Source organism: Lepus europaeus, chromosome 5 (assembly GCF_033115175.1).
Source record: "Lepus europaeus isolate LE1 chromosome 5, mLepTim1.pri, whole genome shotgun sequence".
NCBI classification, from domain to species: domain Eukaryota; kingdom Metazoa; phylum Chordata; class Mammalia; order Lagomorpha; family Leporidae; genus Lepus; species Lepus europaeus.
Window position 1 is genome coordinate 40,180,075 of NC_084831.1, and position 23,366 is coordinate 40,203,440.

General features: G+C 51.6%; 2 protein-coding genes across 2 annotated transcripts in view; both read right to left on the bottom strand.

Moving 5' to 3' along the window:
• Positions 1-23,366, bottom strand: part of AGBL4 (AGBL carboxypeptidase 4) — a 1,345,014-nt gene that overhangs the window by 159,709 nt on the left and 1,161,939 nt on the right. The window lies entirely within an intron of this gene.
• On the bottom strand, positions 12,311-13,407 carry LOC133760744 (RNA-binding protein 7-like). Its single transcript, XM_062193330.1, has one exon. The coding sequence runs from the start codon at positions 13,378-13,380 to the stop codon at positions 12,577-12,579; it is 804 nt and encodes a 267-aa protein (XP_062049314.1). The 5' UTR covers positions 13,381-13,407; the 3' UTR covers positions 12,311-12,576.

A 23,366-nucleotide genomic window follows, 5' to 3' on the forward strand; every position in this document is an offset into this window, starting at 1 on the left:
TAACATAACTTCTAAAGACTGAATTTACAAGAGCATGTTTATAGAGGCTATTTAGTAGAGTGGCTCCTAGGCTGAAACCCCCAAGATAAACCTGCACCCTTCAATTCTGCCTCACTCGACACTTGGGGCATGTGGGAGCGGAGCTGGGAGGGCCTGAGTTTGCGGCAGTGTGGCCCAGGCAAGTTGCTGAGCCCTGGTTTCTTCAGAGGTGAGGCGAGGAGAGGTCTCTAAATCACAGTGACCCCCAGAGGCAGCCTTCTAGGACCCTGGAAGTGACCTTGACCTTGGCTCTGACTAGAATACTTCAGTCGTAACAACGGGGAGAGTGTGGGGTGAGTGGACAAGAAGGCGTATGTGCATTCAGCAGAGGGTTTCCCGCAGGCGGGCTTTTCCTAGTCCTAGGACAAGAAGTACTAAGGTAATAGAGGCGCAGCCTCCCCAGGGCACTTGCAAGCACAGAGCAAACGCTGCATGTTTGACGGAGATGTAAGCTACATGAGTCGGGAGAAGGAGAAAAGGCACTTTTCAGAGGATGAAGGAGGTGAATATATTTGCCACCGGGGACAGAAAGAGGCCCAGGTACATGCATGCCGGGATGCAGAAGCAGGCTCCTGGGAGGGTAGGGAAAGGAAAGGAAGGGAAGTCCCAGGAGCTGAGCACCTGCTCTGTGCCAGGCACAGGGTGGGGTGTTACACACGCAGCCTCATTCCACCCCCTGCTTTCCAGGGGACTGGCATCCTGCCACCTGCCCCCCGGCAGGTTAGAGGGTGTGTGACTCACCCCAGGCCCCACAGCTGGGAACCCAGTGGGGCTGACTCAAGCCCTGTGCTCCTCCCCGTGCAGCTGGGTGCTCCCTTTCCCAGCACTTCCTATCCTCAGCGCTTGGCACATCCAGATCACAGCAAAGCACTAGCAGGAAGCAGAAGAGGGATGAGAAACTGCACCCCAGATGCATGGTGCCCGTACTCAAGGCACTGGCAGGTCTCAGGAGCCCCCCACCCCCACCCTTTTGGGCATGCTGAGTGACAGGGGCTACCTCCTTGTTTCTGGAAGGCGAGGGGAAGCCTACCCTTAGGGAGCCGGTCAACAGACACAGAGCGATACAAGTTGGGGCAGGTAAAGCCACCATGAGGAGGTACAGCCTCTGGGATACGATTCTTGACTGCATGACACCTTGGAAGGCAGCAGGTGGCAGGCAGCAGGGGGTGATGCGCCTTGGGGGCGCTGATGGGCGGTGACAGGCCTGGTCCCACAGCCCCAGGACAACCTAGCCCATTCAATACAAGCAGCGTCTCGGGCGGTGGCCACACAGCAGAATGACTGCCCTGCAGCACCCAACTGCGCAGCCCGTCCCTTCTGCCCCTCCCTCATGTCCTGGAAGTGGCCGTTCGTTTTCTCCTCAATGCTCACTGGACCCTACTACATGGCTGGCAGGTGAGGAAGGCCAGGGCTTCCCCTCAGGCTGCACAGCCACCATGATCTTTTCACCCAGGCACAGGGAGGGCAAGGGCACTGTCGGCAAAGTCCTGCTCCATTCCCCTCACAGCATCTTGGCGCTGAGCACTTGCGATGAGACGATGGGCGCCGTCACAGCCCTGCTCTCTAGAAACTTCCCACCTATCAACCGGGTGACGTCATCAAAGTGACAAGCAAGTGTGTGCGACAACCCAGGGCTGAGTTGAGTACAGTCCAACAATCTGGAGAGTCAGGTCAGACAGGTGCTGGCGCTGGGTGATCCAGTGCTCCTGTACCAGGGAGCTCGGGGCCCATACCTGCACCCTCACCCTGCTCAGCGTGGAGCCCTGATCACAGCCCACTGTGGTGGAGCTGCCCAGGGGCTGGCCTGGGCTCACTTAACCCCCTCTCCACCACCCCACGCCCTTTGGGAAGATGGAGGCACTCCATGCATGAGGGTCAAGGTGGATGGGCAGGCCCAGCCAGCTTGCTGTAAAGCTGAGTCTTCCAATGGCACCCCAGTGACCACCTTGCTGCCCCTGGAAAGGAGGCTGCTGTGTAGCGGTGCCAATGCGGCCAGAACAAGGCGGAGAGTGGCGATTTGCCCTCCTCTTGCAAGTCCAGATTCTCCAATCCCCCAGTTCCCCGCGGTGTCCTTTCAAAGCCCTTCTCTTTAATGCCAGGTGGAGGAGTTCCAGACAGCTATTTGCATTTTCAATTCTAGAAATCATCAATATTTTAAAACTGCCAGCACCATGGTTTATTAACACACTTACATTCCCTACCTGCTACTGTTAAGGGAAATTTTCTATTTGAGAAATATCCAAGCATGGGGTGACTCCCCAGCTCTTACTCAAATTCTGGAGCTTGCAGTCTGGGGGCCAAGGGGAAGTGACAGACGTGCAGGTGGGCAATGAGGAATGCAGGGGACCACTGCTCTCACGGAGGGAAGCGTGGTGGCAGACAGCACAGGAGGCCCTGGGCCCGGCCTGGAAGGTGGGATGATTTCTCAGACAGAAGGGCCTGATTCTAGGGGTCCATTTTTTTTAAACCAGGCAGTGGAAAGAATAGAAGGGAACAAGAAGACCTGTGCTTGGACTCCAGACTTTGCAATCACTTTTAATCATCTTGGCAATTGGCTGAGGTTAAGAGCAAGGGCCTTTGAGTCAGAGGCCTGGGTTCGAATCCTAGCCCTGACACCACTCTCTGGGTAGCAGTAACCATGGCTAATATTCTTGGACTCTTGTCAGGTGTCAGGGACATGGCGGCCTGCCAGGCATAGGATGATCGGGCCTGCTCAGCACAGCCAGGGCCACAGTGGGTGACCTCACCAGGTAGCCACTTTGGCGGGACCTGCTGTATCCTTCTCCTCCACCCCCTCCCCCATCCTCCATCCTGTACCACGTCCACACTCATTGGTGAGCAATTTCCTTTAATTCTCACTAGCACCATACAGAGTCATTCCTGTCACTGCTTATTTCACAGAGCAAAGGGACTGAGATTCAGAGAGGGTAAGTCACTGGTCCAAGGGCACACAGCTGTCCTATGGATGAGTCAAAATTTGATCTGCAAATGATTCAACACAGAGCTCTTCTGCCACTCACCCCAGAGGTGGCTGTGAGGATGAAACACGCAGAGCTCAGCCCGGCACCAGTGCAGCACTGGAGCTTAGAAACCAGGGTCCTATCTGTCACCTCCCAGAGCCCCACGCACTCACCTCTCCTTCGGGAAGCCCACCCTGGGCTCTCTGGCCAGTGGACCCCGTGAGTCTGAGCTCACAGACCCAGCTGCATCACCACTGTCCTCCCGAGGGCCGCACCTGTCCCACGCCACCAGCACTTTCTGTTCACTGCTGACAGCGAGCACAGCTCCTGGCACACTATGCGTTTACCTGGAACTGAGAGAAAACCACCCACCAGATCAATTCTCAGAAGAAAATGTTTTCCAAAGGTTCGTCGCCCGTGAACATCAATAGAGAAATGACGCAGCTGTAATTTGCTTTCAGATTCAGACTTGGGAAGGTCAACTTTGACCCTGTCAAAAAATGAGAACAAATTAAATCGAAACACAAAGCCATTTTCCTTGTTCCAGGACTCTGGCTTTCTAATTAATGTGCAGTCCAATTCCAAGAGCTGCAAGGGGATCAGTAAGATTATGTCCGCCACCTTGCAAGCCAAGCAGAGCTCAGGAGAGAGCTTCTGGGTTGTTTATTTGCTTTCCTTTTCTGGGATGCATTGTGTTGCTTGTGGTGTAGGCTCATAGGCAGGAGCAATCCCAGGCGATTAGAAAAAAAAAAAAAAAATTGCTAGACACTGACCTTGTGCAAAAGAACACACAGCAGAACAGCTCTCAACACAGTCACTCACCCACCCTGTTCTCACGGGAGCAGCCGGGCTGCAGGAAGTTAGAAAAATTGGACAGAATTCCAGCAGCAAGAGCTGCAAAGGTGATGGCCACCTTGTGGCGAGGCCGAGGGGAGGATGTGGCCCTTGAACAGGTGCTAGCACTGAACTCAGAGCCCTGGGGAGGCGCTGCTGGGGTTTGGGCTTGGGCAGCTGAGGCTCTGAAATGCTGACAATGGTGACAGCGACCTCATTCCGGCAACATGGGGTCAATCACACCAGGTTGCCCGCTGGGACAGGAAACTGACTTTTTGAAGAGAGGGTGGGGAATGCAAGCCAGGGCAGCCCCTTTCCAGGGCTCCTACTTGGGGCCATGCTCTTCAGCCCAGCGATCCCCAGACTTGCAGGAGGAGGAGTCCCCTGGTAGACTCATAACCTCACAGCCTCCCCAGCCCTGCTGCTCCCTCACTGACTCAGAAGCAGCCACTCGGGGATTTTTCAAACTAGTGCCTTGGGTGCTTCTCATGACGAGGAAGTTGTGAAAGTTACTGGTTTAGGACACACATGCTTTCCTTACTGGAGCCTCCAGAACACTGCCTGGCCTGGGGCAAGGTACCTTCTTCTCTCCAAGCTTCTGTTTCTGTATCTGTTAAGTGGGGTGGAATCCCTGCTTCTCAGGGGTATGTGGCATCTGAGGAAGCAGTGAGCTGAGTGTGGCAGGTGTGTAGACAGTGCCTGGCACTTGGGAGGTGTGTGAACGGCCCCTTGGAGGCGTGGGGAGGCCACTGTCCCCGACTCAGCTACCCTGGGGCCTTGGGTGGGGGGCTCAGGGCACAGGTGTCCCTGGGGAAGCTCTGCCAGGAAAAGCCAGCATGGAGGCAGCTTCCAAAGCCCTTGACGAAGTGGGCCCAGGCTGACAGTGCATCTCCCAGATTTCCCCTCCCCTCCCCTGGGCTCCTGCTGAGCCTCTTCACAGTCCCCAGACAGGGTCCTCGTCCTGGGCCTGGGGCCGTCAGCCCAGAGTGGGCCTTGAGGAGTGAGGGAAACCCACCCCTACCCCCAGCTCCTGCAAGGCTGCCGAGAGTTAGCATTAGCTGGGGGCTGGGGCCAGATCTGGTGGCCAGGTGACCGGAGTGAGGAGATGCGGGCCGTGGGGGGGTGTGATACACTGAATTAGGTACCCCTCAACTCATATGCTGACGTCCCATTCCCCAGAACCTCAGAATGCAGCTGTCTTTTTTTAAAAATTGTTTTTTTTTTTATATTTCATAAATGTGAATTTACAAAGTGCAACTTTTGTATTGTTGTGGCTCCCCCCCCAACCTCCCTCCCTCCCGTGGCCCTCCCCTCTCCCTCTCCCTCTCCCATCCCGCCCTTTATCGAGTTTCATTTTCAATTACCTTCATATACTGAAGATCAACTTAGTATATACTAAGCAAGGATTTCAACAGGCTGCATTCATGCAACCACACAAGGCATAGGGTACTGTCCGACTAGTAGTGTTTTTAAGTTTCATAGTAAAACACATTAAGGACAGAGATCCTACGTGGGGAGCATGTACCCAGTGACTCCCGTTGTTGATTTAACAATTGGCATTCTTATTTATGACGTCAGCAATCACCCGAGACTCTTGCTATGAGCTGTCTAGGCTATGGAAGCCCCTTGAGTTCACTGACTCTGAACTTGTTTAGTCAAGGCCGTGTCACAGTGGAGGTTCCTTCCTCCCTTCAGAGAAAGGCACCTCTCTCCTTGATGGCCTGTTCCTTCTGCTGGGGTCTTGTTCACCAGGATCTTTCATTTAGATTGTTTTTTGCCACCGTGTCATGGCTTTCCATGCCTGTGAGACTCTCATGGGCCTTTTAGCCAGATCCGAATGTCCCAAGGGTTGATTCTGAGGCAGGAGTGCTGTTTTGGGCATTTGCCATTCTATGAGTCTGCTGTGTGTCCTGCTTCCCCCGCAGGATCATACTCTCCCTTTTAATTCTATCCTTCATTATTTGCTTACACTGGTCTTATTTGTGAAATCTCTTCAACATATAAGTATAAGTATTTATACTTATCTCTTTACCAAGTGCGCTGGCATTGGTACCTGCCTCCTTGGTAAGATTGAGTTGAAATCCCCTGGCACATTTCTAGTTCCACCATTGGAGGTAAGTCCGAGTGAGCATGTGCCAACCTATATATCTCCTCCCTCTCTTATTCCCACTCCTATGTTTAACAGACATCACTTTTCTGTTAATTTTAAACGCCTAAGAATGACTGTGCATTGAATACAGAGTTCAACCAGTGGTCTTATGTAGAACAAACAGAGCAGCAACAACACCACCAACAACAACAACAAAAATACTAAAAGGAATAAAATAGTAAGTTGTTCCTCAACAGTCAAGACAAGGGCTGGTCCTGTCATTGTCTCTCATAGTGTCCATTTCACTTAGCAACAACAACAACAACAAAAATACTAAAAGGAATAAAATAGTAAGTTGTTCCTCAACAGTCAAGACAGGGCTGATCATGTCATTGTCTCTCATAGTGTCCATTTCACTTCATCATTTTAGATGCTCATTTAGTTGCCATCAATCAGGGAGAACATATGATATTTGTCCCTTTTGGACTGGCTTATTTCACTCAGCATGTTTTCCAGCTTCCTCCATTTTGTTGTAAATGCCCGGATTTCATTGTCTTTTACTGCTGTATAGTGTTCCATAGAGTACAATTCCCATAGTTTCTTTATCCAGTCATCCGTTGATGGACATTTAGGTTGATTCCATGTCTTAGCTATTGTGAATTGAGCTGCAACAAATATCGAGGTGCAAATGGCTCTTTTTTTTCTCCCCTTTAATTCTATTTGGGTAAATTCCAAGGAGTGGAATGGCTGGGTTCTGTGGTAGTGCTATATTCAGGTTTCTGAGGACTCTCCAAACTGTCTTCCACAGTGGCTTTGCCAGTTTGCATTCCCACCAACAGTAGATTAGTGTCCCTTTTTCCCCGCATCCTCGCCAGCATCTGTTGTTGGTTGATTTCTGTATGTGAGCCAATCTAACCGGGGTGAGGTGAAACCTCATTGTGGTTTTGATCTGCATTTCCCTGATGGCTAGGGATCCTGAGCATTTTTTCATGTGTCTGTTGGCCATTTGGATTTCCTCTTTTGAAAAATGTCTGTTAAGGTCCTTGGCCCATTTTTTTATTGGGTTGTTTGTTTTGACTCTGTGGTGTTTCTTGGTCATTTTGTAGATTCTAGTTGTTACCCCTTTATTTGTTGTGTAGTTTGCGAGTGACGTCTCCCGTTCTGTGGGTCACCTCTTCACTTCCCTGACTGTTTCCTTTAGAACGCAGCTGTCTTTAAAGAGGTGAGGAAGGTACGGTGAGGTCATAATTGAGGTCATTAGGAAGGGGGATGTGACTGTGTCCTCGTGAGAAGATTTGACACAGGCAGGTGGAGGGAAGGCCCCGGGAAGGTGCAGGGGGGAGATGGCCTCAGGAGAGCCCCCATCGCCCCTACCCTGATTGCAGCCTTCCAGCTTCCAGAATCATGAAACGCTCGTTTCTGTGAAGCCCCCAGGCTGGGTATTCTGAGCAGCCGCTCAAACCGCACAAAGCGGCACCAGTCCTGGCTTCGGTGCCAAGCTCTTTCCCCTGACTCCTTGACTTTGGGGGGAGATTCCTGCAGTTTTCTCATCCGTCAAAGAGGAAAGAGTGTGATTGGCTTGCGCGTTTATTAGCACAGGAGTTATCTCCAAGCAGGCAGCACAGGTGTGGCATGTCTAGTGCACACTACATACGTGATGCATGAAATCTCTCTTCCCTGTTTAGCCTTGCAATTTGGCCAGTTCCTGTAGCTACTCCAGAAGTCATCTGTCACATAGGAAATGGGATCACGTTCTTTTCTACCTCATAATATAGAAGTGTTCGGGACCCAGGGAGCTACCATTTGTGACAAGGTTTGCGGGAGTAGGGAGCACTTTACAGACGACAGGGGCCGTTGCATCCGGGCAGAGCCGGTGTCACCTTCCTCCAGAGAGGTTTCACAACTAGGAATTGCAGAGTACCAGAAAGACAGAGGTTTAGACCCAAAGGCTCTCGGCACAAGTCCCAGCTCTGCATTTCGGTGACACCTTAGACAGACGTGTCACTCAACTTCTTTGCTGCCTGTGAAGCAAGGATGGTGACAGCTGTGATAGAAGATGCCAGTGCTTTGCAGTCAAATGGCCGCCAAGTCCCAGGTGACTCCTAGTAGTTTCCCAACTTAGCCTTGTGCTATGACAATGCCAAGGGGTCCCACTCCAGATCCGTTTTGCTTCTTTCCCATCAGAATCCCATTCTGGGGGCCTGCATTACCAGCATCCCATGTGGGTGCCGGTTCATGTTCCGGCTGCTGCAATTCCAATCCAGCTCCCTGGTTGTGGCCTTGGAAAAGCAGTGGAAGATGCCCAAGTCCTTGGGCCCCTACACCTACATGGGAGACCTGGAGGAAGCTCCTGGCTCCTGGCTTCCACCTGGCCCAGGCACAGCCATTGCAGCCATCTGGGAAATGAACCAGCAGATGGAAGAGCTCTCTTTGTCTCTCCCTCTCTATAAATACTTTCAAATACAGAAATTAATTTTTTTCTTGTTTTTCTTATTTTTGTTTTTTTTCAAATTTTATTTGTTATATAAGTTTCATGAATTTCATATATACAGATTTAGGAACATAGTGATACTTTCCACCCCACCCTCCTCCACCCCTTCTTCCTCCTCCCTCTCACATTCCCACTCTTAATGTTTACAAAGATCTATTTTCAGTTTACTTAATGATCATATAGTCAACCTAGTCAACCCTACACTAAAGAAAAGAGTTCGACAAATAGTATGAAGGAAAAAAAAAAAACAAAACAAAACACTGTTCCTCAACAGAAGAGACAAGGGCATAAAAAAAAAAAAAAAGGTAAAAGAATCCCATTCTGAAACTAGCTTTGGGAGCCCCCCATAAACCTAAACTAGGTCTCGCAGCCTTCAGCTGGGGTGACCAGCAGATCCAGAGCCCAATCTGCTGCAGCTTTCTGTGCGCGACCCAGGCATAGCCATACCAAGATTCTCCCCACCATGCATCCTAACTTAGAACAAGAAGGGCTATTTGGATGTGGCAAAAAGAATAGAAAGAAGGGCGTCCTCAAAGCTCTCTGCGCAGTGATGTCCATCCTGGGGAGGCTGTGTGCCAGGGCTCCGGGGGAGACTGGCTTTGCCAGCCTTGAGGGTCTTCCTAATTGCAGGTCACCTGCTGCATTAACAGGGAAAACCTCAAGTTGTCAGGACTTGAACCACTGATCAGAAGGTGAGGCCCGGGCTTACTGATGAGCCACGGAGCATTAGCTCTGTAATTATGTCCCAGTCAGCAATGGCTTTGTCAAAATCAACTCCAAGTGTAATTACTTCCGACCTTGCTACATGGGGAGAATGAACGCGGAAGGTGGCCCAAGCCATCCTTCCAGGTTCCAGGCAGCTTTGAAGGTGGAAAATGGGCCCAGAGAAGAAACCATTTCTTTGGTCCTGCAGGCACTCAGAGCTTGATGCTTCGACCTGATGGCCACACCCTGGAGGGACCTGGGAGTGCAGGGTTTCCTCCCCTGCCAGAGTCAGAGACCATGGTTTGCACTGTGCATGTCTGTGCCGAGCACCACAAACGGCTGCCAGTCTTCCCTGGAGTCCTCAACAGGTTGCTGCCTTCTCTCGGGCCAGGTCTGAGGGGGCCCGGACAGCGGCCGACCGGCAGACCCGCCACGGCAGCCTGTGCTCATAAATAGTCCACCGGGGAAGGAGAGGAGAGAAAGGGAAGCAGAGAGGAGGAAGCTGCTCCCCCCCTCCACCTTCACAGCCACACCCAGAGCAGGAACCACGGCTCCAGGCTGTTTCCACCCAGCTCAGCTCTCACCAGGGACTGACTGTGCAGACACACCAAGCTAGGCCTCAGCTGTGGTTTGTAACACAAGTGAGCCACAGTCGGAGTCTCAGAGTTCAGGGGGCCCTGGTTACTTGGCTGACACAGGGCCCGGAGAAGGAGTGGGCGAGTACTTTCACCCAAACCCCAGACAGGCCGACATCAAGAAAAGGCAACCATCACCCGCTGGCTTCAAGATGGTGTCCTGAAATCATCGGTGGCCAGAGTTAATCCAGAAATAGAGATTGCCTTTCCTTTGTAAGACAGTTTCTATCAGATGGCCCAAGTCCTTGGGCCCTGCACCCATGTGGGAGACCCAGAGGAGGCTCCTGGCTCCAGGCTTCAGATCAGCACAGCTCCGGCTGCTGCGGCCAATTGGGGAGTGAACCAACGGATGGAAGACCCCTCTCCCCCCCGCCCCCACCTCTCCTCTCTCTGTGTAACTTTGACTTTCAAATAAATAAATAAATCTTTTAAAAAAAGTTTCTATCAAAAACGGAAAAAGGAAATTAAGGAATTTATGCACTGAAACGGAGAACGGGGAATATTAGAATTGCCTCAGTGCCGGCCTGGGGGAAATGCGAGGGGGCTGCTGGATTCAGATGTCAGCCTGAGCGAGCCCTGTGCGGCCGCCTGCCCTCACTAGTCTCACCTGTGCAAACGTTCTGTGAGTGAGGACGTCGGGGTGCAGAGGCCTGCCGAAGCAGGGCGGGCTCCCACAGGGCTGAGCAGACCGTGCGGAAGAACCTCCTGAGGCCACGTCTGCAGGACGGTGATGCCCACAGGTCCCTACCCGGGGTCAGGACCCCCGGGAACCATGCCTGATGCCAAACAGCCTCACCTGCCCACCCTTCCTTCAGTCCCCCATCCCTTTTTCCTCTTCTTTGTCCTCGCTTCTTTCTAGGGTCCTTGTGCTCACTCAGCACATTCTTTTTTCTTTTATTTTTGACAGGCAGAGTGGACAGTGAGAGAGAGAGAGAGAAAGGTCTTCCTTTTCCTTTGGTTCACCCCCTAAATGGCTGCTACGGCCGGTGCTGCACCAATCCAAAGCCAGGAGCCAGGTGCTTCCTCCTGGTCTCCCATGTGGGTGCAGGGCCCAAGGACTTGGGCCATCCTCCACTGCACTCCTGTGCCACAGCAGAGAGCTGGACTGGAGGAGCAACCGGGACAGAATCCGGCGCCCCGACCGGGACTAGAACCCGGGGTGCCGGTGCCGCAGGTGGAGGATTAGCCTATTGAGCCACGGCGCCAGCCACTCAGCACATTCTTACTGAGACCTACCAGAGGCAAGGGCTTGTGCTTGGTGCTGGAAGACACACAGGGGTGCGTTTTCCCCACGAGACGTCTGTTCCAGACGCTGCTCTCAACACAGCTGAGCAAGACAAAGAGCACAGATCACCGATCAAGACGGGGAGGCAAAATGCCCATTAGTGCCTCCGGGTGCTCATGCTCCAGCAGAGGCAGGGCCCCCAACCAAGGAGAGGGGAGCAGAGCATGCAGAAGGCTCCCTGGAGGAGGCAACAACTAAGCTACGACGTGAAGGCTGAGTAGATCCTTGGTGCGTTAGCCACAAGCTGTGTGATTTTCCCTTTCTGACCCTCAGTTTTGCCATCTGTAAAATGGGGGTGGTAATGCCCACTTCACAGTGAGGGGATTCAATGGAATGACAAGAAAGTTGGGGAGTGAACCAATCGATGGAAGGTCTTTCTCCATCTCTCCTTCACTCCGCCTTTTTTTTTTTTTTTGTTTTTTGTTTTTAATACATTAAAAAGCAACATAGTACAAATGTAGTGGCATTAAAAAGGATCCAAATTTTAAAAGAATTTTTATAAACAATTCTGTAATAAAAGGGCAACTACATTCTCATACATAAAAGTTTTGTCAAACAAGATTTACAAAATTTAAAATCGGCAAAGTGTTTAAACTCTTTCCAATGTTCAAGAAAGAAAAAAAAAAAGCAAACTGTACAATCTCCATAACACAATGTGTCCTTGTATGCACATCCTGGATACTCTGAAAATGTTAAAATTTTTAAAGTTTGAAATACGAGGCAGCACTTCAACTCTTCATGGATGTTCCCTCCAGTAAGTATACTTTCAAACACTTTACCATTTTATCTGACTATGCACTGACATGTTTTCCTTCCGGAAAAAATGGATCTATATTAACACTGTTACCTTCTAATGTAAAAATATATGAGATATTCAACTTCCTGAGTGACTTCAGTCATACATCAAACGTGATTTATTGAATAAATTCCAAACTTTAGAATGACAGAGCATGTATAGATTTATACTTATGTGTTCAAAGAGGGTAAAACTAAAAGAGCACATCACCGAATTTATAGTTAAATTCTCTAAGTTACGCAATATGATTTATCCCCAAAGTTAACCATTAAGTTTCATCAAATAAAATGTTAATGAGTCACTGAAATGTTGTGTTTTCTAGTTTATTACCAAAATACGGATAGCCATTTCAGACTATCAATTTGCATATTTTCTATCATACACACCAAAATCTGATTCACTAACAAGAAATTTCTTGCCATACAAAAAGATAACAGATAATTAAAATATTTGCTTTATAATTCAAACAGTCTATATAATCCACCCTTCCTAAACTGTCTAAAGAGATGTGGCACTTTCCTTTGCTTAAAACCCTGAGGTGAAAGGTTATTAATGTAATAAAAGTAGAACCACAATCTTCCTTTCTGTATTAAATTGTAGCTATCAGCTTTAAAAAAAATTTATAAAGAAAGGTGGCAACTTGTAAAGCTGCTCTGTACAGTTTCTAAACAAAATATTTCCAGACCAACTTAGTCAAAAGTGCCTAAAATGACCCTATAAAACATCGTCCTTTTAACACCTGTTAGTGCCGAGACGAACGCCATTTTCCATCTCTACTACTGTCTCTCCTGTTATCATAGTCATGGCTCCAGCCATCATGGTTCCTGTCTTCATAGAAGAAATCATCGTGGCTGCCTCTGTAGTGGCGGTCAGACCCGTGATCAGAGTGCCGCTGTTCACGGCTGTAATGTCTGTCTGCCAGGTAGGGGTGAGAATTCTGCCTGCCTTTACGCCGTGACGACGGGGTATCCTGGCACCACTGGGAGCTTGATGACTGGATACAAGCATGATTATGGGACTGAACTGATGGTGAGAATCCTGACTGATCCACATGTGGAGAACCAAATTTCCCACCATATGACATCTGTCTCAAAACACTGCTCATCACTGCTTGTCTCTGATAATTTTCTGGAGACGAGAAAGACCTCTGGATCATCTGTGCTGATGGAGCCACATTATCCACTGTCCTTTCGTATCTACTGCTAGGAGAAGTGGAGGTAGGGCTTGAATGTCCAACATGATGCTGGGGATATGACAAACTGACATCCTGTGAGGCATGACTACTTCCTGATCTAAATTGAATTTTGATGGGCCTTCCAAAAAGTTTGATTCCATTAAGTAGATTCATTGCATAAGGAACAGACACCTCATGTTTGAAATTTACAAATGCGAACTGCTTTGGTTTACCATCCTTATCTTTTGGAATTTTCACCTTTATTACTGGCCCAGCCTGGTGGAAAAGCTCGAACAAGAGCTCCTCTGTCACTTTCGTCTCAAGGTTGCCCACAAACAGAGTGCGATCCGCTTCCGCGGCCGCTGCCCCCATTTCAGCGTCGCCCCCTCCCAGCCCAGGCCGAAGGGTCCCGGCCGACGCCCCCCCACTCCGCCTTTCAAATAAATAAATATACATAAATCTTTATAAAACAGCAAAAAGAAAAAAGTGAACCTACTTTTTAATAGGATCATTGGTTACTATCCTCACCCTGTCTTTTATGAGCTTGTCTAAATATGATCAGTCGGCGAACTTAGAAGGCTTCCATAGCCTTGGCAACTCATGACGAGAACCTAGGGTGGATACTGGCGCCATAAACTAGAGTGTCAATTTGTTGGGTCAACAACAGGAGTCACTGTGCACTTGCTCCTCATGTGGGATCTCTGTCCTTAATGTGCTGTCCATTGTGATTTAATGCTGTAACTAGTACTCAAACAGTATGTTTCACTTTGTGTTTCTATGTGGGTGCAAACTGTTGAAATCTTTATTAATATATACTAAATTGATCTTCTGTATATAAAGAGAATTGAAAATGAATCTTGATGTGAATGGAAGAGGAGAGGGAGCGGGAGAGGGGAGGGTTGTGGGTGGGAGGGAAGTTATGGGAGGGTGAAGCCATTGTAATCCATAAGCTGTACACTGGAAATTTATATTCATTAAATAAAAGTTTAAAAAAAATTAAAAAAAATGTAAAATCCTAAAAAAAATAGTATATTTTGTTTTACCTGATGTATGTAAAATATAATTTTAACATGCAATCATGATAAAAATGTTACTGCTGAGATAAATGCGCTGTTGTCTATGCTGAGCCTGGAATTCAGTTTTGTCTTCCACACGTACAGCACCTCTCAACTGGATTGAGCCACTGAGGGTGCTCGCTTGTGCGTGGGGGCCATGCATCGGTCGGCAGCGGGTTTACCAGCGAAGGCTTGCAGGGGGCAGGAGTCCAGGAAGAAGGGGGAGCGTTCAGCAAGGCAGAGGGGACATGGAGGGTGCTACGGATGGACACAGCAGGGTGGCTGTTGAGGACAGTGTTGGGCTCAGGGAGGCTGCTGGCCGGCCCAGAGTCCTGTGGGAGGCGGGGCTGAGGAGCATGGAGCTGCCCTCATGTGTTCTCCGCTGTTCCTTCCAGCAGCATGGTCAGAGCCCGCACAGCACTCCCTGGTCTGTCTGCAGGCTTGTGAAGTCAGGCCAGCCCTGGGAAACAGGCCCAGAACCCTGACAGCTGCCCAAGATCGTGGGTGAAGCTGGTCACGAAGCCCTCCTCCGATGCCCCCGCTGCTCTCAGGATGGCAGCCCCGCCGACACCACGGCCTGGAGGAGGAGTCCTTCCCGAGCCCCCGACCGACGGGCCTGTGCTCTCCACCTCTGTGCCCCCGCTGGCCCTGAGCCTCTCTCGCCCTCCGCTTGGCGGAATCCTCCCTACCCTGCCCCACTCGAAGCTGTTCCTCTTCTGGAAAACCTAACTCCAACACTTGTCTCAGCGTCCACACCAATGTCTCCCTTCTGTGGGCTTCTGTTACGGAGGAGTCTGAACACGTTTCTAAAAACTCTGCTAGTGAGGGTCCCCTCCCTCTCGGGCAAGGTCCAGCGTGGGACAACAGCAGAGGACGCCAAGAAGGAGCAAGGGGCGGCGAGACCCATTACCAAGCCCCCTGCGCTGCAGCACAGAATGGCAATTTCAGCAGTGAAACAAAACCTGGCCAGCAGTCTGGTTAATTATGAGCTCTAGGGAGGCGCTGACAGCTTCCAGAGCCGGTGCTGGGGGCGGCACGCTGGGGAGTGCTGGAAGCCTGCCATCCCAGCCTCCCACTGGGACCTGCAGGTAACACCCGGGCGGGGAGGGGGCTGGTGCTGAGACAGAAAGGCTGTGCTTGCTGTCTGTCGAGTCACCCACACAGACAGCAAGGCAGGAGGCGGGAGGAAGTCTGGGAGAGCGAGCGAGCGTGGGCTGGCCGCCGCCCACGGAACCATAAGGGGGATGTGCATTGTGTTTGCAAACGCAACTGTGACCCTGCTCCCCGCTGAAGTAGAAGTGGATGGGAATCCTGGCTCGGCCCCCATCGGCAGGGTGCAGCTTCGGCTGCAGCGGGCTTGTCTATAGGTGGCCCACCTGCCCGTGGCCTGAGCCGGGATGCCACCTGGACTGGTGTCTGTCACAGTGCCTGGAACACTGTAGGCATGAGAGACGGGCTGCTGACCCCTCCTTGGGCTTTCTTCCCGCCTTCCCCTTCTTTCCTGCTCACAGGGGGATGCAGGTGAGGAGGGATTTGCAGTATCCTCCCCCGCCCCAGTCACAGCTGATGCTATGGGTGATCACTGTGTGCCTGGCACTGGGCTGGGTTCCCACCTGGTTTAGTTCACCGAATCCTTTCAATAACCCTCAGGACAAGAGCACCCATTGACTTGCCAGAGGTACTGACTCATTGCTGTGCATTAAGCTCTGTGACCCTCTCTCGAGACACTCAGTGGAATCTCGAACTGGCTGTCGTCTTTGTGTAATCTCCCCAGCAGACCCAGGGTGGACCAAAGTACTCAGTGAGTATCTGCCAGGACCAGGAGTGTATCTGAAAACTATTTGCACGGGAAAGATACCTAGTCCAATCCCCCATCAATAGAACAGAGGAAATGGGCTAAAGCACAGGTGGAAGTGCTCGTCCCATTGCCTGGCCTGGTGCTGGTGCTGGGAGTCCTGTACTCCTGACCAGCCTGCTTTCCCTCTCAGAGACTCCAGTTGACCAGGTGGACTCCACACTGGCTCCACAAAAGCAAATTTCCTGAGGGCCTGTGTGCAAATGCCTGTGCAGGGCTTCAGGAAGCCCCCCTGAAGCAGTTCCTGGGTCTTGCCAGAAGGTGGCGCTCTGCCCCGCATTCCTGCAGCTCAACTTCTTTTGCATTTCTCAATCACTTCATAGATCAGCATTGGACTCCACAATGCAAAACAGAATCTCCCTTCCAGGTCCAGAAGAAAACTTGAGTGATGTTCGGTTTTCTGCCCTGAGAGCATCTGATTCATCACCGACCCGCGTGAGCCACAACCAACCAACCCCGGCCCTGAACACTCACGCTCCCCTCCCCCCAACTCTGCCTTTGTGCCTGCTCTGTCTCCAAATCTGCTTTAGTCCTACTCATAACACAACAACAACAACAACAACAAATGGACAGGCGTGGGCACAGAGGTTAACATGCTGTTTGGGACACTTGCACCCCATGTTGAAATGCATGGTTTGACTTCCAGATCCTCTGCTTCTGCTCTAGCTTCCTGCTAGTGTGCATCCTGGGAGGCAGCAGGTGATGGCCCAAGTGCTTGGATCTCTGCCACCCACGCAGGAAGCCTGAATGGAGTTCCTGACTGCTGGCTTTGCCTAGCCCAGCCCCCAGCAGTTGTACTGGGGAATGAACCAGCAGAGGTTAGATCTGTCTCTCTCTCTCACCAGTCCCCATCCCTCATCTTTTAAATAAAGATTGCTACCGGCGCTGTGGGATAGTGGGTGCAACCCATATGGACATTAGTTTGAATCCTGGCTGTTCCACTTCCAATCCAGCTCCCAGCTAATGGCCTGGGAAAACAGCACAATATGGCCCAAGTCCTTGGGCCCCTGCACCCATGTGGCAGACCCGGAAGAAGCTCCTTGCTCCTGGCTTTGGCCTGGCCCAGCCCCAGCCTCTGCAGCCATTTGGGAAGTGAACCAGCAGATGGAAAATCTCTCTCTGTGTGTCTCTCCTCTCTCTTTCTGTAACTCTGCTTTTCAAAATTAATCAAATAAATAAATATTCAATACAATAGAGATAAATAAATAGAATTTGAAAGGAAGGAGGGAGGGTGGAGGAAGAAAAAAAGAGAGAAGTGGGTGGAGCCTGTGGTTTGGGTGTAGCCGCTGACTGCTTCCTGGCTGAAGATGCATTCCCAGGGTGGCTCCTGGCTGCCTGGCAGGTGCTGTAGCCCTAGCACACAAGTGAGTGCAGCCAGCCTCGCAGAAGTCCTAAAACAGCAGAGCAGGAGTGGTGGGAGGAAGGGGTGCGGTGTGGGGAGAGCCAGCACGTGAACACCTGCCGTGCACACCACTGAGGGCATGTTTTAGCAAACGTGGGGTCCCGTTCCTGGCTCCGCACTCACCAAGTTGTGTGTGTGTGATTTATCTTCTTCAATTAGCTGTGTGTGCACATTAACTTCTTTCAAGCGTTTCGTGTATTGATCATGCAATGGAGATAATCATTGACTATCCTCTTCAGACGCTGGGGAGAAATCAAATGAGATGATTCACTTTGTCCTGGAGCTTGCTTTGCACAGTGTCCAGCATGGACTGCCGTGTGGTGACTCGGGCCCTCAGCTACTGGCGAGGGTCCTGCCATGTTTCTGAGACTGATCGTTTGCCTCTAAGAGCAGAGAGGGTTGCTGCCCTGTCCCCAGGGCCATGTTTGGGCATTCACTCTTCTGTTTATTCTGCCAACATGCAGTTTCCACTGTGGGTGGGGTCCTGGGGCAGGGTTTTGGGGGGCCATAGGAGGGTAAGGGGCCATGCAGCAAGTCTGAATTTTCTCTCTTACCCCACACACACCCCCCACCCCCATAACCAACTTCTACCAGTGAAAGACCTTCTTTGGTTCCCACAACATCATTGTTGTTAAAGAATTATTTATTTATTTGAAAGCCAGAGCTACACAGAGAGAGAGACAGAGACAGCTCTTCCATTTACTTGTTCACTCCCCAAATGGCCGCCACAGCCAGCTGGGCCAGGACCAAGCCAGGAGCCAGGAGCTTCCCCCAGGTCTTCCATGTGGGTGGCAGAGGCCCAAATACTTGGGCCATCTTTCACTGTTTTTCCCATTTCTTTTTTTTTTTTTTAATTTTTTTTTAATTTTTTATTTTTTGACAGGCAGAGTGGATAGTGAGAGAGAGACAGAGAGAAAGGTCTTCCTTTTTGCCGTTGGTTCACCCTCCAATGGCCGCTGCGGCCGGTGCATCTCGCTGATCCGAAGCCAGGAGCCAGGTGCTTCTCCTGGTCTCCCATGCGGGTGGAGGGCCCAAGCACTTGGGCCATCCTCCACTGCCTTCCCGGGCCATAGCAGAGAGCTGGCCTGGAAGAGGGGCAACCGGGACAGAATCCGGCGCCCCGACCGGGGCTAGAACCCGATGTGCCAGCACCGCAAGGTGGAGGATTAGCCTGTTAAGCCACGGCACCAGCCTGTTTTTCCCATTTCATTAGCAGGGAGCTGGATGTGAAGTGGAGCAGCCAGGACATGAGCCAGTGCCTTATGGGACGCCGACATCACAGGTGGAGCTTTACTCGCTCTGCCAAGCAGGGGCCCCCTACAATACCATCCTGAACACACCTGTACAGAGCACTCATCCCGCCGTTTGATACTCGTCATGTGCCCTCTGTCTCCTGTCCCACTAACCTGAAAGCACCTCACCTGGGTAGCCCCAGCTCTTTCCTGTAGTACTTTCCCCACCTCATCTCCACTCGTTCTTGTCTGCCAGGGGTGGGGGATCTTTCTTCAGGCAAGGGTCATGTGGGTATTTACAGCATCCTTCGCAGGTCACATGAAATTATCAGCTTAAAATTGAGCCTGCTGTGGATTTATTGAATTTCAAGTCCTGCCTGCAGTTGCCTTGGCAGGGCCAGACCACAGGACTTCTCTGGCTGCCGGATATTCCCTACTCCTGTGAGACGTATCTATTTATTTATTTGAAGGGCAGAGTGAGAGAGAGAGAGATCTTCCATCCGCTGGTTCACTCTCCTGATGCTCACAGCAGCCAGGGCTGGGTCACACCAAAGCCAGGAGCCAGAATCTCCACCCAAGTCTCCCATCTGGGTGGCAGGAACCCAAGTATTGGAGCCGTTAATCTGCTGCCTCCCAGACACATCAGCAGGAAGCTGGATCAGAAGCGGAGATGGGACTCTTAACCCACGGTGCCACAACGCCTAGCTGTCCTCTTGTCCTACTACTACCGCATGCCAAAGCAGCAGTACCCAACACTCAGGAGCGCGAGAGTCCATTCATTTCAGAGTTCATGACTGTACCATTCAGAATACAAGGCGCCGTGATGGAGCTTCATCAGGATTCTAAGCTCCCAGGTCCCCGATGAGCACAAAATCCCTGGCTGCAAGGTGTCGGCTTCTATTCTCCCGCACTCGCAGAGACTCACAGCGCACAGGGATCCTTCCAATTCCCGGTTCCCCAGCTGGGAAGAGACGCCCGCGTCGGACTAATCACCTTCTAAACAAATGGCACGGTGACAAGCAGGGGGGGGGGGGAGCCGCTGCACAAGCTGGTGTTTTCAATTTAGAGGCCATGCATTATTTACACTGCCATTATTCCCCTCAACTTGACTTCACGCTTTAGCCCTAATTTCAGTATAATCAAAGCCAATGAATATTTAATCAGGATTGCTTCCAGAAATTGAGTAATGCCATTAACATAATGGCCTCAGGACTTCAAAGCTGCTTTCCGTCAAATGCATCTGACTTACACCTTTTCCCACCCCCTTCCCTGTAACCAGATGTATTTCCAAGTGGAAGGGAGCAAGGGACCAGGCAGGTAGGCCCAGGTCAGCTTTGTCCAGGTGTCAGGTGGCTGGCACAGAAGAGGAACACTGGACTGGGCGTTTGAGTGCTGGCCCTAGTGAGAGACCAACTTGGGAGAATGGCAAAGTCCACAGGTGGGCCCCATCCCAGGGCACCTGTTTATGAAGATACCAAGGGAGTGCAAGGCAGGCCTGCGGAGTTGAGTTTGAAAGCACAGTCAGGTGGGGGAAGTACTGGCTTAGAGGATGAGGAAGCAACTCCCCTCCCCACACCCCCACACCCTCTCTTCACCAAGGGGCGGCGTCAGTGACTCACTGGCCTGCATGGGCAGGGAGCTCTACCGCCAGGTTCACCTTTACACATCGGCGGTCGATGGAGCAGAATCCTGGCTCTCTATTGCTTTACTCCACGCATTCCCTCCCTCTGAGGCAGACTCCTTGAGGGCGGGGGTGAAGCTCACATGTCTCTATAGCCCTGGGAAAATGAGGTCACTCTCTGTGGGTGTCAGCAGCCCAGCTCGCCCCAGTAGAGGACAGGAGACCATTGCTCCTTGACCCACTAACAGGAAGGGCCAGGAAGTTCACCAGGCCTGGGTTTGTCTTTAATCCCCAAGGCACCTCCTCCTCATTAGGAGTGATTGAAAATGCTCTGTGCTGCCACCTGCTGGTGACTTTCAGCAGGGTGCTCTCCAAATCCACTGTTTGTTCTGCCAAAAGACTGGGGAAAGCAAGGCGTGGTCACAGAGCCCTGCCGTGCCAGTGCTTCGCGCTCTCAGTCTCACTTAACCTAGACTATGGTTCTGGAAGGCGGGCGTCCCATTCGCATTTTCAGACAGAAAAGTGAGGCTCAGAGAAGTGTGGTAATACAACCTTAAGTAGGAGGCAATGATGAGACTGACTCTGGGGCCAGTGATGTTTCCACGGCTCCAAATCTGATCCAGATGAATCCGTCTCTAATTGAGGGGTTCAGTATCGAGCAGACAAATGGAAAGAGTATTTGGGCCTTTCTGGCAGCTTCCCTGGTATCTTGGAAGTCATACCACTCAATCATTCCCCTACTCCCACTAGTTCAGACCCTTGAGACACATCCAGAATGAAGGAACCGAGAGAACAGTGACAGGAACCTCTCCAGATCCATGGCCTGAAGTCCCCTTAAGAGCTATGGGCGAATGTCCTGGGGCCTGGGTTCATGCAAGGAGCTGGTCTATTGGAAGGGGCGGCTGGACAAAGGATGGGAGAAAAGCAAGGACATATCCTGTCCCTGGCCACGCCCAGATCCTTCAGCCTGACTTACAAAAACTAACCCCAAATGGCTCCTTCACAGAATGACTCCTAAGGCTGTGCCTTGCCTGCTGACAGAGCCTGAATAGCCCGGGCTCTGGTCTGTGCTTCCTCTCCCCCAGAATCCCAGGCCACCGTGACCCAGCACCTGGGAAATCTGCCTCCATACATGCACACACACACACTCACACACACACACACATACACAGTCACGTCTGGAGGTGGCTCAGCTGAGGCCAGGGGCAATGAGCGTCAGGCTTGGGGCTGGTCCGAGAGCAGATCAGAGGTACGCTGGTGCAAGGAAGTGTGGAGAAGAAGCAAAGAGGGAGGAGCCAACAGAGCTGGGGGACAGTGACGCAGCCGAGGGCTGGCCAGGAGGGATGGAGGGAGACCACTGGGTGGCAGTGAGGAGAGGCCCTGGATCTCAGGACCTCCTGCCAGCACCTCAGCCCATCCCATCCTTTGGACCCAAAGGAAACAGAAACTGCCAAGGCCACCTGAGGTGCTGGTGGCAGACACAAGCCTAACACAGGTGCACCTGTGCTCTCCATCGTAAGCTCCTCCATGGCACGAGGGGCTGGGCCACTGTTGATGTCTCTGTCCTTTGGCTGGAAGGAGCCCTGTGTGCTGATCCTTATCTCGAGTCCAGGGTCAGGGAAGCTGAGACTCGGACAGGAGAGAAGCCTGGCCCCAGAGACGGCCCGGGACGCAGCAGGGTCTCCCGGCCCTATGTCCCTCGACTGCAGGCCTAGTAGTGTGCCCTGTGCCTCACGGGTGCTCTCCCACGTCACCCTCCCAACACCCAGACAGGTAGTGCTGTTTTCTCAACTTTGCAGATGATCATGCCGAGGTCAAGAGAAGTTAAATAACGGGCTCAAAGCTCAAAGCAAACCAGTGGGCGGGGCGGGAGATGGTACTGGAACCCAGCTCCAGCTGACTCCACAGCCCTAAGGGCTCCGAGGCTGAGTCAGCCCTCCCCATCATTAAAACAGTGTTGTCACTGAGCTCCCGAAGAGGTGGAGATGGGAGTCTGCTGGCTGCACTCCCGCTTCTGCCTCTCCACCGCCTGAGGATGCGCCTGGCTCCTCGGGCCCTGACTTCACCTTTCCGCAGCTGTACGGACTGTCCCAGCAGTGGGCGGCTCGGCCTCCATTTCTCTCCTGTCTACCGGGGGGCTCCGTGGAGGACCCAGGCCGAAGGGGTTTGCCTCCTGGTGAGGCTTCACAGGTGGAGTTTCTGAGGGTCAGATCCAAGACTGGGTGCCCCATTGGCTTGGCCTCTGACGAAGGTGGTGGGTGGCCGTGCAGAGTGAGAGCCGAGGGAGGATGAAGCCTTCGTGGCCTCGGTGAGCCACGAAGCAGAGAGAAAGGCAGGAACCGACTGACACTTCTGTAACCAACCCTCCAGTGCCAGCTACCTTCCAAGGGCACACATCCGGGACCCGAGGACCTCCCAGGAGGGTACTCCCAAACACCATAATTGGATTAAGTTTCTATGCTGTTCCTGTGGTTGACTTATAATTTGGGTCTTTAAGTGTCTGCACAAGCACGGGGCCGAGTCAGGTTCGTACTGTAGCAGCAGGTCCACAGGGATCCCATTCAGCTCAAAGACGATTAAACAAAACAAAATAAAACCTCCAAAGAAACGAAACAATGGGGTCGTTGAAGAGATACCTGCAGCCAAAGGAAAATTTGGAGAAAGAAAATGTTTGACGAGAAACAGAACATTTCTGGGACCATCTGCTTGCTGTCCTGCGAGGCGGCTTGGCTTCTGAGATCGGGAAGTACCGTAAGAGAAAGGCAGATGCAAAGGCAGCTGATTGAATTAAGGTGATATTGCAAATTAGCACGAAATAATGTGCCCAAGTAGAATTCCCGTGGGGGTGAGAAAAGCACAGAATAGAAACTGCAGGAGACAAAATTAGTGAGGAGGGACAATTTGAGCACCTCTCAAAGTCAATGTGGAGGAGGAGGTGCGAGATGACAAGGATGAGAAAGGAGGTGATGGACACACGAGGCTGGGCAGCAGAATCTAAGAACTGCTGAGATTCCCGGTCGGGGGAAGGGTGATAAAATAGAGGTGAATGTGACAGATACACTTGGGGGAACAGAGCACACTTCACTAAAAACAAAGTGATCTGCTCCAGGGTCCGGCACCAGGGTGCAGCAGGGTAAGCCGTTAAGCTGCCACCTGTAATCCTGGCAGCCCATATTGCAGTGCCAGTTTGGGT

Coding starts and splice junctions, on each gene's coding strand:
- LOC133760744 (XM_062193330.1), bottom strand. CDS start 13,380: ATGGGGGCAGCGGCCGCGGAAGCGGATCGCACTCTGTTTGTGGGCAAC.